The 16,838-nt window shown below is 50.2% G+C and overlaps 1 protein-coding gene across 1 annotated transcript in view; it reads right to left on the bottom strand.

Moving 5' to 3' along the window:
• robo1 (roundabout, axon guidance receptor, homolog 1 (Drosophila)) overlaps positions 1-16,838 on the bottom strand; it is a 738,067-nt gene that overhangs the window by 145,390 nt on the left and 575,839 nt on the right. The window contains 1 exon segment of the mRNA XM_038801251.1: positions 9,233-9,390. Within this exon segment, the coding sequence (XP_038657179.1) occupies positions 9,233-9,390 (158 nt within the window).

The following is a 16,838-nucleotide window of genomic DNA, read 5'->3' as shown; positions in this document are numbered from 1 at the left end:
AATAAATTTAGAGTACCCAATTCATTGTCTCCAATAAAGGGGCAATTTAGCGTGGCCAATCCACCTAACCTGCACATCTTTTTGGGTTGTGGAGGTGAAACCCACGCAAACACGGGGAGAATGTGCAAACTCCACACTGACAGTGACCTAGAGCCGGGATCGAACCTGGGTCCTCAGCGCTGTGGTGCAGCAGTGCTAATCACATCTCCACTTAATGAAAGATCATCTGAGGGAATATATTCAGCCTCCAGTTTAACAGCAGCTCGACTGTGAAACCAGCAGGGGCTGGTTTAGCTCACCAGGCTAAACCGCTGGCTTATAAAGCAGACCAAGCAGGCCAGCAGCACGGTTCGATTCCCGTACCAGCCTCCCCGGACAGGCGCCGGAATGTGGCGACTAGGGGCTTTTCACAGTAACTTCATTGAAGTCTACTCGTGACAATAAGCGATTTTCATTTTCATTTCATTTTTCATCACTGTGCCACCGTGCTGCCCTTAGCCAACCACATAGGTGTGGGTCCGCAGTCACGTGGAGGCCAGGACTGGTAAGGACGGCAGATTTCCATTCTCAAAGGGGCATAAGTGAACCAGATTAGCAAGACCAGCTCTTAATTCAGATTTATGAATTGAATTCCTGACCCCAGAGCATTAGCCTGAACCTCTGGAATGCCAGGCCTGTGGCATTACCACTGCTTCCTGAGCCACGTTTGCTCTTATCAGAGATCTTCTGATGGTTAAGTTCCTGAACCCTCCCAATTTTCTTACCTTTCCATTCAGTTCACGGTCGAGCTGCTGTTAAACTGGAGGCTGAATATATTCCCTCAGATGATCTTTCATTAAGTGGAGATGTGAATGTATCCCATACTCCCCAATCGTGTACCAGTCACTAACCCATCCATCAAACTAACTTGAATGAAATTAGATGAACTGCTGTCCCTCACGGTTCTGTCTGTGGGACTTTGCTGTATCACATTCACCTAAGTGACAACAATCACCTCAACACATGACAATGTGATTCATTGTCTGTCACAGTGCTTTTGGACATTTTTAAGAGAAGTTGAATTAAGTGTGAAATAAAAGTCTTTCATCACATTGGGTGTTAACTGCACCGTGGCTAATGTCATGCTTCGCCCAGCCCTTAAGCACCAACAGTTCCTTCTCAAAATACCCAGCATATGATTGCTTGCCAATGTGCTCTTGAACAGACCTAGGTATCTAACTTGTGAGGATAGACAAGGCAACCGGTACGGTACCATAGTGGCTATTTCACTGGAGAAGTAATCTAGAGATGCAAGGTCAAATACCACAAATGCAAATGAGGGAATCCATGAACGAAACCCAGAATTTTAAGCGAGTCACACTAATGATGACCTGATGTGAAAACCCAATTGGCTCATTCATGTCCTTTAGGGAAGGAAATCTGCTCTCCTTACCTGGAGAGTACCCTTACTCTGGCCCACGCGTAACTCCCGACCCGCAGCAATGTGGGTGATTCTTAACTTCCCTCTGAAGTTATATTCAAGAAGGCCACCTTCTCAAGGGCAATTAAAGATGGGGCAGCAGGGTAGCATGGTGGTTAGCATAAATGCTTCACAGCTCCAGGGTCCCAGGTTCGATTCCCGGCTGGGTCACTGTCTGTGTGGAGTCTGCACGTCCTCCCCCTGTGTGCGTGGGTTTCCTCCGGGTGCTCCGGTTTCCTCCCACAATCCAAAGATGTGCGGGTTAGGTGGATTGGCCATGCTAAATTGCCCGTAGTGTCCTAATAAAAGTAAGGTTAAGGGGGGGGTTGTTGGGTTACAGGTATAGGGTGGATACGTGGGTTTGAGTAGGGTGATCATGGCTCGGCACAACATTGAGGGCCGAAGGGCCTGTTCTGTGCTGTACTGTTCTATGGTCAATAAATGCAGGTTTTACCAGGGACATCCTTATCAGTTGAAGCAAAAGAGAAAACGCTGGTCAATCTCAGCAGGCCTGGCAGCGTCTGTGGAGAGAGAAGGGAGCTAACGTTTCGAGTCTGGGTGACTCTTTGTCATTGCTCCAGACTCTAAACGTTAGCTGTCTTCTCTCTCCGCAGATGCTGGCAGGCCTGCTGAGGTTGTCCAGTATTTTCTGTTTCTGCTTCATGTTCCAGCATCCGCAGTAATTTGCTTTGATCCTTTGGAGGTGACTCTGGACAGAGATCGCAGAAACTGCATCAAGAAGGCTCGCTGGTTAATCTGGTTCAGCGACGTCTGTTGATTAGAAATATTGGGCAGGGTGCCAGGACAACCCATTGCCCTAATTCAACCGGATCTTCTACATCTCCCATTGGCTCACAAGAATGGTTCCAGGAATGAGGAGCTGCAGCTGCGCAAATACATTGGAGAAGTTCGGACTGTTCTCCTTGGAGATCAGAAGGTTGAGAGGGGTCGGGAGAGGGAGAAACTGTTCTCACTGATGGAAACATTAAGGACCAGAGGACAGAGGTTTAAGGTGATTAGTACAAGAAGCAAACAAATATGAGGGGAAACATTTTCATGCTGTGGTTGGTTAGGATCTGGAGTGGCGGAGGCAGTGCCGATTGAGGCATTCAAAAGGGGATTGGGACATTATCTAAAAAGCAGCGAGGAAAAGGTGGGGAATTGTTCCTTCAGCGAGCCAGAATAGGCGCGATGGGCTGAATGGCCACCTTCAGTGTCACAATTCTGTGAACTGAAAGGCAGACAGGGCCACTGTTTGATATTTAATGTGGATGAGAGCAGCTCTCGGAATGCCCTCGTCCCTCTGCTCTGCGCTGAACTGTGGTCAACGGGTAGCTCTCCCCCTCTCATGAATTGGATTCATGTCCTTGCAGCCCTTGAACAAGTAATCCAGGCTAACACTGCTGGCGCCATCGCTGAGGGAATGCTGCACTGTCCCAAGTGCTGTCGCTCCGACGATTTATGACTTATAACCGAGGGTCCAGCTGTCCTCTCAAGTGGAGATAAACGATCCCACGGCACTACGTCAAAGGGATCGGTTAGATTTGTTGGCTTGAGGGGGATGCAGGATGAGTCAAGAACATGAATCCTGGACTTGCTGAGTTAAATCATGGAGGCAGCGCCTCCTCGCCTTTCCCCGTGTCAGCAGAGTGATGCCCCTCAATTATCTCTTGTGTGGAGACAGATCCAATGGCCCTTTGAGGACTGTGACTAATTACTTCAAAAATGAGCAATGCCCTGGCCAATATTTGTCGCTCAAACAACATCACTCACATAACAGGTTGCTTAGTCCTTTGGCTCACTGCTTTTTGTGGGATCATGCTGCGCACAAATTGGCTGTCACATTGCCCTCCTGTGGGGTGGTACGGCAGCACAGTGGTTAGCACTGTTGCTTCACAGCGCCAGGGACTCATGTTCAATTCCCAGCTTGGGTCACTGTCTGTGCGGAGTTTGCAAGTACTCCCCGTATCTGCGTGGGTTTCCTCCGGGTGCTCCGGTTTCCTCCCACAAGTCCTGAAAGACGTGCTGTTAGGTGGATTGGACATTCGGAATTCTCCCTCAGTGTACCCGAACAGGCGCCGGAATGTGGCAACGAGGGGCTTTTCACAGTAACTTCATTGCAGTGTTAATGTAAGCCTATTTGGGACACTCAAAAGATTATTATTAAACCTGCAACCACCTTTTCAAAACCACTTCACTGGCTGTCAAGGGCTTTGGGATGTCCCAAGGTTGTGAGAGGTGCTATATAAATGCAAGTTCACTGAGGAGAGTTCAGTTCACCTTGTCGACGAGCGAGCTCTCAGGGCGGAATGAGCGAGGCGCCTTTATTTGATCACGGCTATTGTGTCAGCTGAAAGTGCTGTGTAATCAGTCTTTGAGTGCCTGTTAACAAATGCAGTTAAAACCTCAGCCAACTCCTTTGCCCGCAAGCTCCAGCAAAGTCTGGAATAAAAAAAAACCTTAATTAATTCTCTCGTGCAGCAGGGAGGGGGATTTTGAAGTTAAATTAATCCGTCTCTTTAAAGAAGGATTCCAGCATTCCTCAGGCAGGTGAGAGCTGTTGTGTCAATGTTTGGGCAGGAGGTGCTTTCAGGTGTCAGTGAAGAACTCTTCAAACAAGGTCCTGGCAGCCTGTGCTTTCTCAAGAGGCGGCCGATTAGGAGGGTGGGAGGGGAAGGATGGGGCGGAGAGGAGGGCCGGGGCAACATCAAAGGCCACAGGTGTGGACACACTTCCTTCACAGAGTCGGACCTTTGTTCTCGAAGTTGGACACGCCGTAGGAATGACATTAGCAACACATTAGCCAAGCTCCGCCGACACGATTTCTCCCCTCCCCCACCAGGGCGACACACACAAAGAACGGAGACAGGGAAATAATTTGCACCATTCGCGATCTCAGCACATTCCCAAACCACGTAGCTGCTGCCTTTCCTATACCGCAGCAGGGAGCAATCTGCAAGAAGTGTCCATGGCTCAAGTGTACTTTAGGATGACCTGCAAATTTGTCTGTTTTTTGTGTGTGTGGTGTTGCCTGAGGGAGGAATGTTGGCCGGGAGTACAGAGAAATTTCCCCCATTCCTCTTTGCACAGTGGGGGAGAGCTCAGTCTTTGAGATCAGAGCAGCCAGAATTTTAGGGAACAATTTGATCTTTGTGAGTGATTCCCCTGCTCAAGGTACTGAAGCAATGTCAGAGGACTGTGACTGAGAGGAACAATGGCAGGCGAGTGTTCGCCGTGTTTTTCTAAATCGCCTTCAGCAATGAGCTATTCTCCGTGCCTGGAATGTGTGCTTTATCCCAATTGGGATGGCACTTTATGTTTTGGTTGCCAAGAGCAGGGTTGATGATTGGAGCCTGGCTCTTGATCTGAGGCGAGTTCCTTGCTGATTTACTGAAAGTTTCTAGATTACGGAAAACGAATAACATTCTGGCATCCCCTCCCTCAGTCTCTCCATCTCCCTTTGCTCCTTTCAGATGCTTCTTAAAGCTCTTTGACCGATCTTTTGGTCACTTGGCCTGATAGCTCCTTCTGGGGCCGGGTGTCAAATTTTGTTTGATAATACTCCCGTAGGCACTATATAAATGCAAGATGCCGTTGTTGCTGCGCTGAAAGAGATTTAGCTTGATACCGCCGTCGTACGTAGACTTTTACACGTTGAATACGGAGCCGAAAACACACCCACTGGGCTATTGCACGCTTTGTGGTGTTTATACTCCACACAAGTCTTCTTCCACTCTATTTACTAGCTTCTTCCCATCCTGTCATGGTATTCCCCAATTCCCCGTGTCACCAACAATTTAGTCACTTTTTGGCACATTCTCCCCGTGTCTGCGTGGGTTTCGCCCCCACAACCCAAAAATGTGCAGAGTAGGTGGATTGGCCACTCTAAATTGCCCCTTAATTGGAAAAAATAATTGGGTAATCTAAATTTATATTAAAAAAAACAATTTAGTCACTTTTCTGATTCAATGTTCTCAAAACTTCTCACATACAAGTTCACAAGAATGTTGCCAGGACTAGAAAAGTGTGGCTACGAGGAGAGACTGGAAAGGTGGGCGTTATTTTTCTTGGAACAAAGAAGGCTGAGGGGTGACTTAATTGAGGTTTACAAAATTATGAGGGGAAGAGATAGGGTGGACAGGATCAAATTGTTTCCCTTGGTGGAGAATTCTAGAACCAGGGGACATAGATTCAAGTGGCAGGAGGTGTAGAGGGGACATGAGGAAGAACGTTTTTACACAGAGGGTAGTGGGAGTCTGGAATTCGCTGCCCGAGTTGGTGGTGGAGGCAGAGACCCTAAACTCTTTTCAAAAGTACCTGGATCTGCACCTTGAGGGTGGGATTAGAAAGTGCACCTGGGTGTCCTTGAGCTGAGTGGACAAGATGGGCTGAGTAGACAAGATAGGCCGAGTGGCCTCTTTCTGTGCTGTAACTTTTCTATGATTCTATGAGCTAAATCGCAGACACCTGAATTTAATTTGGTCAAGAATCAGGGGCGGTGGGCTGGAGTGGAGATCTGCCTGACCCGAGCACTCGGAGGGTCGGCTCACCCCAACCCTGCATTCCCTGGAACCAATTCCAATGGGAATCGTCACTGAAGTTAGGAGGGGGCGGCACGATGGCGCAGTGGTTAGCACTGCTGCCTCACGCCGCTGAGGACCCGGGTTCGATCCCGGCCCCCGGTCACTGTCTATGTGGAGTTCACATGACACCTTCGCGGAAGCATACCAAAGAATCAGTCTCAACCTCAGGAAGACAGAAGTCCTTTACCAGCTTGCCCCAGGGCATGGTCTCTCTCTGTCCATCATCGATGGAAATATCTTTCCAAATGTGAAACATTTCCCGTACCTGAGGAACCACCTCTCCCCCAAGGCTGACATCAATGTGGAGATCCAACATCATATCCAATCCGGAAAGCACCTCCTTCGGATCCTTAAGAACAAGAATCTTTGATGACTGTGACACACGTGCTGACATCAAGATCCCTGTGTACAAGGTGGTCGTCCTCCCAACTCTTCTGTACGGCTCAGAAACTCGGACCACGTACAGACGACACCTCAAAGCCCTGGAGAGGTACCATCAACGCTGTCTGAGATGGACTTTCCGCATCAGCTGGGAGGGCAGGGATACCAACATCAGAGTCCTTGAAGGAGCCAAGAGAACCATCATCAAGGCCATGCTCATCCGAAACCAACTCTTCTGGGCCGGCCATGTCCTTAGGATGTCAGAGTCCCAACTTCCAAAGCAAATCTTCTTTGCCCAACTCAAGGAAAGCTCCGGAACAAGAGGAGGACAAAGGAAGTGGTACAAAGACACCCTGAAGACTTACCTCAGGAAATGCTACATCGACCTCACCGCCTGGGAGACCCTTGTTCAGAAGAGACGCACTTGGAGTCATCTCCTGATTGAAGGGACACAAATCTTCGAGAACACACGGTGACAGGAGGAGGCCCGGAAAAGGAGCCTGAGAAAGGATGCAGGCGATCCAACTGATCCCACATCCCGGAAACACCTACCAAATGTACGGTCAAAGATGCAGCTCTAGGATCGGGCTCATCAGCCACCCATGGACCCACCGACCCCACGGCCAGTAACATTGAGTTTCTCAGGTGGACAATCATACTCGTCAGCGAATGATCGTCAAAGACATTGGCAAATGCTACAAAGTGAAGGCTATCATTGTAAGGAGAAAATAACAATTTATATGCATGAGAAGAGAATTTTGATTGGTTGGCAATCGATCTCCGATTGGTAGAGACGTTGCCATGGAGAACAAAAATAAATCACAGAATACTACAACACAGCAGAAGGCCTCTCGGCCCATCCAGCCTGGGCAAGCTCTTTCAAAGAGCAATCTCCCTCATTCCCCACAACCCTGCAATTTTCCCTCCGCCAAGTATTTACCCAGTTCCCTTTCAAAAGACATCTGGATCCGCTACCCTATCACCCTTCCAAATCCCAAACAATCACTATGTCAAAGAGCTCTTCCTCACCTTGCCTCTGTTAGTTTTGCCAATCACCTCTGCCCTCTGGTTCCCAGACCCTTCAGTCATTGGTAACATTTTTGGAGGACACATAATGAGAAATTGCCACTAACTCTAGCCGAATGTGGACTTTAAAAAAAAATTAGTACAAAGAACAAAGAACAATACTGCACAGGAACAGGCCCTTCGGCCCTCCACGCCTGTACTGGTCATGATATCACGCTTGGCCAAAACCCTCTTTCAGGGTTTTCTTGCAGGTATTTTTTTCATGGGATTTTTCATGCGTCATTGGCAAGGCCAGAATTTGTTGCCCGCTCCGAATTGGCTTAATTCTCAGGCCATTAACGAGGCACAGATTCAAGTGAGGTGCCCCATCTGCACTCCTAGGGGTTTGGAAAAGAAATCCCATGGCACTATGCCAGTGCACTTGCCCATGGTGTCCTTGGCATGACTATGCCCCAATCCATCATCACAGGTTTCCTCCCTGGGGAAAGCCAGATTTCAGCTTGCGCTCAATGCCCCTGGAATGAGAATTCAAATCGCCGCCATCTGACTCACACCCACTGAATTGCAGCTGAAGCTTGGTGGAGGCTTCGCTGTCTGATCCAGCGGGCACGGCCTTCATCCCATCTCTCCATCCCGGGATAGGAGAGACGGCGGTGTCGCAGTAATGTCACTGGGCTGGCAACCCAGAGACCCAGGCTGAGGACCTGGACCACGATTTCAAACCTAACACGCCAGCTGCTAATAGTTAATTAATTGAAACAATCAATAAAATCTGGAATCGTAAAGCTCGCCTCCGTTCTGGTGATGTTGAAGCTTTCATCGATTGTGCTAAAAACCCATCTGATTTACTAACGCCCTTCAGGGTGGGAAATCTGCCAACTTTGCCTGGTCTGGCCTACATGTGGCTTCAGTCCCACAGCGCTGAGGCTGGCTCTGAAACACTAGGCAAGACCCTCACTTTAAGGGCAATTAGAGATGGGCAAAAACTTATGGCCATTGCAGCACATCCCACCAAATCATTTCTTATAGGATTGCACCATTCCGCAACATAGCAACGCTCAGCGCTGCTTGGGTGGAAGGTTCAAGCCCTCGTATTTCAGGCCCAACGGTGAGTTCACTGCATTCAAAGGGCAGCATGGTGGTGCAGAGGTTGGCATTGCTGCCTCACGGTGCCGAGGTCCCAGGTTCGATCCCGGCTCTGGGTCACTGTCCGTGTGGAGTTTGCACATTCTCCCCGTGTCTGTGTGGGTTTCGCCCCCACAACCCAAAGATGTGTAGGATAGGTGGATTGGCCAGGCTAAATTGCCCCTTAATTGGAAAAAAATGAATTGGGTACTCTAAATTTATGAATACAAAACGCTGCATTCAGTTCCTCCTCTGTGAGAAAAACCTTTTTCTCATTCTTTTTTAAAATAAATTAAGAGTACCCAATTCCTTTTTCCAATTAAGGGGCAATTGAATGTGGCCAATCCACCTATCCTGCAGATCCTTGGGTTGTGGGGGTGAGACCCACGCAAACACGGGGAGAATGTGCAAACTACACACGGACGGTGACCCAGAGCCGGGATCGAACCTGGGACCTCGGCGCTGTGAGACTGCAGTGCTAACCACTACGCCACCGAGCTGCACCTCTTTTACTCATTCTTAACCTCGACTCCAGGGCCCCAATTTTCCTTCGTCATCCCTTTTGCAAATTGAACTTTTGTTCTTCTGAAGAGCGGGCTGCCAGGTGAGTGGACAATACATCATCTGACGTAAATGCAAATGAGTCGCTCAATTTTACCGTGATCCTTTCGTCCTTGTCGTCTAAAAGAGTGTTGTCCTTTTTCCAGGAGATGGTTGGCTCCGGATGTCCACGGGGAGGTTGGCATTCCATGATGGAGGGCTCACCAGCTGCCACCATAACGTCGGAAGGGTTCTGCCTGAAGTCATCCCGGAGAACTGAAAGAGGGGACAGAGAAGTTCCGTTAATAAAATGCCTGGGGACAAGGTTAACGCGGGATATCATGTGCAGACAACAGGAGGAGGCGCAGTGAATCCAGTTCACACAGTTCAACACATTGTTCCCGCCATTGTGAAGCTCCCTCAATCTCCCCTGGTTTCAGCAGTCATCAGTCAATAATGATGCTGGATTGGTGACCTCTGAACCCAGTATTATACAGTGACAGACCTGTACCCAGCAGCACTGAACCCCACTGTTACACAGGGACAGACCGTCCCCACCAGTACTGTACCCCAGTGTTATACAGTGACAGACCATTCCCTACCAGTACTGTATCCCAGTGTTATACAGTGACAGACCTGTCCCCACCAGTATTGGACCCCAGTGTTAGACAGTGACAGACACATCCCCACCAGTACTGCTCCCCAGTGTTATACAGAGACAGACCCGTCCCCACCCGTACTGTACCCAGTGTTATACAGTGACAGACCTGTCCCCACCAGTACTGTACCCCAGTGTTATACAGTGACAGACCTGTCCCCACCAGTACTGTACCCCAGTGTTGTACAGTGACAGACCCATCCCCACCAGTACTGTACTCCAGTGTTATGCAGTGACAGACCCGCCCCCACCAGTACTGTACCCCAGTGTTATACAGTGACAGACCTGTCACCACCAGTACTGTACCCCAGCGTTGTACAGTGACAGACCCGCCCCCACCAGTACTGTACCCCAGTGTTAAACAGTGACAGACCCATCCCCACCAGCACTGTACCCCAGTGTTATAAAGTGACAGACCCGTCCCCACCAGTACTGCTCCCCAGTGTTATACAGTGACAGACCCGTCCCCACCAGTACTGTACCCCAGTGTGATACAGTGACAGGCCCATCCCCACCAGTACTGTACCCCAGTGTTACGCAGTGACAGACCGTCCCCACCAGTACTGCACCCCAGTGTTATACAGTGACAGACCCGTCCCCACCAGTACTGTACCCCAGTGTTATACAGTGACAGACCCGTCCCCACCAGTACTGCACCCCAGTGTTATACAGTGACAGACCCATCCCCACCAGTACTGTACCCCAGTGTTATACAGTGACAGACCCGTCCCCACCAGTACTGCTCCCCAGTGTTATACAGTGACAGACCCAGCCCCACCAGTACTGTACCCCAGTGTTATACAGTGACAGACCGTCCTCAGCAGTACTGTACCCCAGTGTTATACAGTGACAGACCCGTCCTCACCAGTACTGTACCCCAGTGTTATACAGTGACAGACCCGTCCTCAGCAGTACTGTACCCCAGTGTTATACAGTGACAGACCCACTCCCGCCAGTACTGTACCCCAGTGTTCTCCAGTGACAGACCCAGTGACAGCGCAGGGCTAAATCGCTGGCTTTGAAAGCAGACCAAGCTACCAGCAGCACGCTTCGATTCCCGCAACAGCCTCACCGAACAGGCGCCGGAATGTGGCGATTAGGGGCTTTTCACAGTAACTTCACTTGAAGCCTACTCGTGACAATAAGCGATTTTCATTTCATTACAGTGACAGACCCGTCCCCACCAGTACTGTACCCCAGTGTTACACAGTGACAAACCTGTCCCCACCAGTACTGTACCTCAGTGTTATACAGTGACAGACCCATCCCCACCAGTACTGTACCCCAGTGTTATACAGTGACAGACCCGTCCCCACCAGTACTGTACGCCAGTGTTGCAGTGACAGACTCGTCCCGACCAGTACTGTACCCCAGTGTCATACAGTGACAGACCCATCCCCACCAGTACTGTACCCCAGTGTTATGCAGTGACAGACCCATCCCCACCAGTACTGTACCCCAGTGTTATACAGTGACAGACCCACCCCACCAGTACTGTACCCCAGTGTTATAGTGACAGACCCGACCCTACCAGTACTGTACCCCAGTGTTATACAGTGACAGAACCGTCCCCACCAGTACTGTACCCCAGTGTTATACAGTGACAGACCCGACCCTACCAGTACTGTACCCCAGTGTTATACAGTGACAGAACCGTCCCCAACAGTACTGTACCCCAGTGTTATACAGTGACAGACCCGTCCCCAACATTACTGTACCCCAGTGTTATACAGTGAGATACATCTCCACAAGTACTGTACCCCAGTGTTATACAGTGACAGACACATCCCCACCAGTACTGTACCCCAGTGTTATACAGTGACAGACACATCCCCACCAGTACTGTACCCCAGTGTTATATAGTGACAGACCCGTCCCCACCAGTACTGAACCCCAGTGTTATACAGTGACAGGCACATCCCCACCAGTACTGTGCCCCAGTGTTATACAGTGACAGACCCATCCCCATCAGTACTGTACCCCAGTGTTATACAGTGACAGACCCATCCCCACCAGTACTGTACCCTAGTGTTATACAGTGACAGACCTGTCCCCACCAGTACTGTACCCCAGTGTTATACAGTGACAAACCCATCCCCATCAGTACTGTACCCCAGTGTTACACAGAGACAGTCCTGTCCCCACCAGTACTGTACCCCAGTGTTATACAGTGACAGACCCATCCCCACCAGTACTGTACCCCAGTGTTATACAGTGCAGACCCACCCCCACCAGTTCTGTACCCCAGTGTTATACTGTGACAGACCCGTCCCCACAGTACTGTACCCCAGTGTTATACAGTGACAGACCCGTCCCCACCAGTACTGTACCCCAGTGTTATACAGTGACAGACCCATCCCCACCAGTACTGTACCCCAGTGTTATACAGTGCAGACCCACCCCCACCAGTACTGTACCCCAGCGTTATAAAGTGACAGACCCGTCCCCACCAGTACTATACCCCAGTGTTATACAGTGGCAGACCCATCCCCACCAGTTCTGTACCCCAGTGTTATACTGTGACAGACCCGTCCCCACCAGTACTGTACCCCAGTGTTATACAGTGGCAGACCCATCCCCACCAGTACTGTGCCCCAGTGTTATACAGTGACAGACCCATCCCCACCAGTACTGTATCCCAGTGTCATAGTGACAGACCCATCCCCACCAGTACTGTATCCCAGTGTTATACAGAGACAGACCTGTACTGTACCTTGTTTTATTAATTGTGAGTGTGCAACACAGAGTGAGACTGATCTGTGAGACTGTCACAGATTGGGTAATTTAATGAGGAGTGTGGTTAGCCGAAACCTTCTGTATCTGAATGGGGGAGTAAACCGAGTCTGGGAATGTACAGAGATTGTGATGGTGGCCCGGCCACGTTTATCAACACTCCACCTTTGACAATAACGTCTCCCAGACCAGGCTCAGGGAAACACTGACCTTGTTCAGACAGATTAACGGCCCCTCCACTCTGCTGACTGAGGCCCTGACAATCCAAAACGCCTGGAAAACAACTGGTGCCCTGTACTCATCGCAATCTGCAACTAACGGAGCAGCCGATCTGTACACAGCAAGATCCCACAGCTCACTCTGCAATGGAAATCTGCTGCCTTTATTCAAGGAGGTATCTGAGCCAATCACACCTCTTGAGTGTCAGCACATGTTCCCAACACAGAGATTGGGGAAACCACATAGAGCGAGCGAGAGAGAGGGACACACAGCACTAGAGACAGAGACAATGTGGAGACACTGAGAGAAACAGGGATAGAGGTGTGAATTTTCCGGGGGGAACATATTTCAATCCCCATGCCCCATCCTGCCTTCCCCGGTCAAAAGGCCTCGCCTATCAGGGACTGGCAGATCCACCCATAAGGGTTGCCGGCCAATCAGAAGGGCTGGTTTAGCACACTGGGCTAAATCGCTGGCTTTTAAAGCAGACCAAGGCAGGCCAGCAGCACGGTTCAATTCCTGTACCAGCCTCCCCGGACAGGCGCCGGAATGTGGTGACTAGGGGCTTTTCACAGTAACTTCATTGAAGCCTACTCGTGACAATAAGCGATTTTCATTTTCATTTTCAGATTCAGTTCGCTTCTGAGAAATTTGAGGGGAGGGTTCTCTGACGGACACAAGGGGAGCCCCCGAATGTGGTACCCCTCCTCCTTCCTGCCTTTATTGGTGTTTTGCAACTCGCTGGAATGGCCACCTTCCCACCTAACTTGTAACGGTGGCTGAGGTGGAATTGGGTATTTTGTTAAGGACATTTCGAGTACCCAATTAGTTCTTTCCAATTAAGGGACAATTTAGGGTGGCCAATCCACGTACTCTGCACATCTTTGGGTTGTGGGGGTGAAACCCACGTAGTCACGGGGAGAATGTGCAAACTCCACACGGCCAGATGACCCGGGGGCCAGGATCGAACCCGGGTCCTCGGCATTGTGAGACAGCAGTGCTAACCATTGTGCCACCGTGCTTCCCAGGTGGAATGGGGGTCTTGAAATGGCTTTAATTTGGCCCTGAAGAGCCTCAATTGACCTAAATGGGAGCTGCCTAACACATTACCTGTAATGGGGAGGAAGGCAGGGCTGGGCGAGAAAGCAGTGGGTTGGCCATTCGCTTTGTTCTAACACTGCAATGAAGCGACTGTGACAATCCCCGAGGCGCCACTCTCCAACGCCGGCTTGGGTATACCATGGGAGAATTCAGAATGTCCAATTCACCTAACAAGCACGTCTTTCGGGATTAGAAAGGGCACCTGGGTGTCTTTGGGTTGGCATGGACAAGATTGGCCGAATGGCCCCCCTCCTGTGCTGTCACTTTTCTTTTGTTCCATGGGGAAGTGGGACACAGAGTGAAAGAGAGAGCAAGACAAGGGTGAGAGAGACACGTGAGTGAGCATGTTTTAATGGGACAGCTGTGACAGGTGACTTCTGTTTATGTATTTTGTGTTTTGTCTGGTTTGACGCTCTTTGCAAGCTAGTGCATTGTGGTACCGCAGGATCTATGTCCTCTGATGAGTTTGACTGAGTCAGTGATAAAGAAAAATTGCAATGTTTATCACCTCCTGTGTCTACCTGCACACTGATCGATCTTGAAAGGTACCAGGACCAAAAACAACAACTTCAACCCTGATGAAATTTGGAGAGCCAGCTGGAGTCCATAAGATGACACAAACAAACACCTTGTGGAAGATCTGAGGGAGGCGATCTCTGACTTGGATCTCCCCAGAAGCTTGTAAAGCTTATAAACAGTCAACTGTTGGTACAGAACTGGAATATTGCTGAAAAGAGACATGTTGTTGAAGACTTTCACACTGCACTCATTAGGACAAACACAAGAATGCCAAATTTCAAACCAACACAACCATTTATACTACAGGAGGAAAGGGAGATGGCTTTTTGGTTCTGATGTGCCGAGGTGTTGCAATGGAGAAAGCAAAACGGAACTATAGCCCCACTCCACCACCTCCCTGCCCCCCACCACCACCACCACCCCAGTAATTCAAGAAAGGCACAAGGCTTGAACATATCCCTTTTGTTTGCAGAGAATGTGTCCCTGTATATGAATGTATTTCACTTCTAGTGAGCATGAATGATCCACGTTACAAGCTGGCCTGATTGGTTGTTAGGTGTAGCTGTTTGCGTACTCAGGATTGCCCAATCACGGAATCACATCTGACAGATTCTCTCAGGCCGCCCCGACGCCGGTCCGCCGATTGTCCGGAGAGCGGAGAATCGGCACCATTGGCGCCAGCGTGGTCGGGGCGGCGGCAGTCGGGGGCCCTTTATGCAGCCCCCCCCCCCCCATCCCCCCGGCGATTCTCCACCCCGTGATGGACTGAGTGGCCGCATAAAAAATCCAAGTCCCGCCGGCGCCATTCACGTGTCCTTACCCGGCGGGTCCTCGGCGTGCATCAATCCGGGGGTGGCCTGGGGGGCTGTCCGACCCAGGGGCATGGTGACCTCCGCTGTGGCCTCTCGGGCTGGGGGCCTCTTTTGCTCTGTGCCGGCCCCTGTCGCCCTACACCATGTTGCGTCGGGGTTGGTGCGGAGAAGGGAGCAACCGCGCATGTGGGCATTGGCGCCAGTCGCACTGTGCCAGCGCAGTGACGGCAGCTGGAGCGGCGTGGGTCGCTCCAGGGTCGTGCTGGCCCCCTGTAGGGGTCAGAATCGCTGCTCATGGGGCCAAGTTGACGCCATCGTGAACTGCGACGGCATTTACGACGGCGTCAACACTTAGCCTCAGGATGAGAGAATCCTGGCCATTGTTCAATATCCCTCTCTCTTTGTCTCTCTGTGTCTCTCTCATGCTGTGTTTCTCTCTCTCTTTCTGTCTTTCCCTGTCTTCATCTCTCTCTCTCTGTCTAAACCAGTTACTGGGCGAGGGGGTAAATAACATTTTGGCATTGCAGGAAACCACATTTGTGGTTATTTATAAGAGCACGTTGGTGTAGAATTTACTTCCAGTCCAGTTTCATTAGTGAGGAAAAGGATGGCCTGAGAACGAGGCTGAACTTCCGAAACACACAGAACGTTGAGCACTCACCTGCTATTTAAGGATTGAGCAATTAGTGTCAGGCAAGCAGGCTGCATGGCAACTTACAGCCATCTCAATCCGGCAATATAATTAAACATCGTAAACCAGGTCAAACACTCCACACATCAAAAAAACTTCACAAGGGGAGGAGGGAGAGACACAATTAGCCAGGAAGAGATCTGACTCAAGTTTCCCACTGAACTAAATGTCAAGCAGAAAGCACCTCCGGCAGAATAGGCTGTCGACTGAAAGAGAATAATTAAGTTTAGGGAGGGGGTTGTGTAAGCGATTGACAATGCTCGACTGAGAAGTGGACAGAGTTTGAAGGTACGGCCAAGGGCCACAAAAATGACCCCGTCTTTCTTTCCTGCGTGTCAGCCATGGCTCAAGGGGTAGCCCTCTCATCCCCGGGTCAAAAGGTCGTGGAGTCAATTGCCACTCCAGACAATCGAGCACATCGTCCAGTGCAGCAGTGAAGAGAAGCCACCTTTTGGTGATGTTAAAGGTGTCATTCCTCTCAGGGGCACAAGAAAAAACTTTGCGAACTATTTCAAGGAATACCGGGGGCAGAGTGCTCCCCCCAATGACCTCGCAACCAACATCACTCAAATGAGGACTGTCACTGGGCACACAAAACACGAGTACTTATGAGAAAAAGAGACACGTTGTCGAAGCTTTTCGCCTTGCACTCATCAGGGCAGATTTGCAAGAATACCAATAATAAATGGAACAACAATTTGCACTGCACGAGAAGAGAGTGCTAATTGGTTGAGGAGTGGACTCTGATTGGTCGGGGTATTGCCATGTTGCCCACTTTGCAAAGGCGGCATTGATAACAATGAGGGGCCAGCTGAGAGCAGATGTGGAAAATCTATTCTTGCTGGTGGCAGGATTGAGCACAGTTTGGCCAAAGAAGCAACGTCGACGTGAGGGGAAACCTTTTCACACAGCGAGCGGCTCGGGTGTGGAGTGCGCTGCAGACTGTGTTGGGGGCTGGCTCAATGGAGGCATTCCAGAGGGAATTGAATTA

This window comes from Scyliorhinus canicula, chromosome 7, assembly GCF_902713615.1.
Source record: "Scyliorhinus canicula chromosome 7, sScyCan1.1, whole genome shotgun sequence".
NCBI classification, from domain to species: domain Eukaryota; kingdom Metazoa; phylum Chordata; class Chondrichthyes; order Carcharhiniformes; family Scyliorhinidae; genus Scyliorhinus; species Scyliorhinus canicula.
Note: the sequence above shows the minus strand (reverse complement) of the source record. Positions and strands in the feature narration are given on the sequence as shown.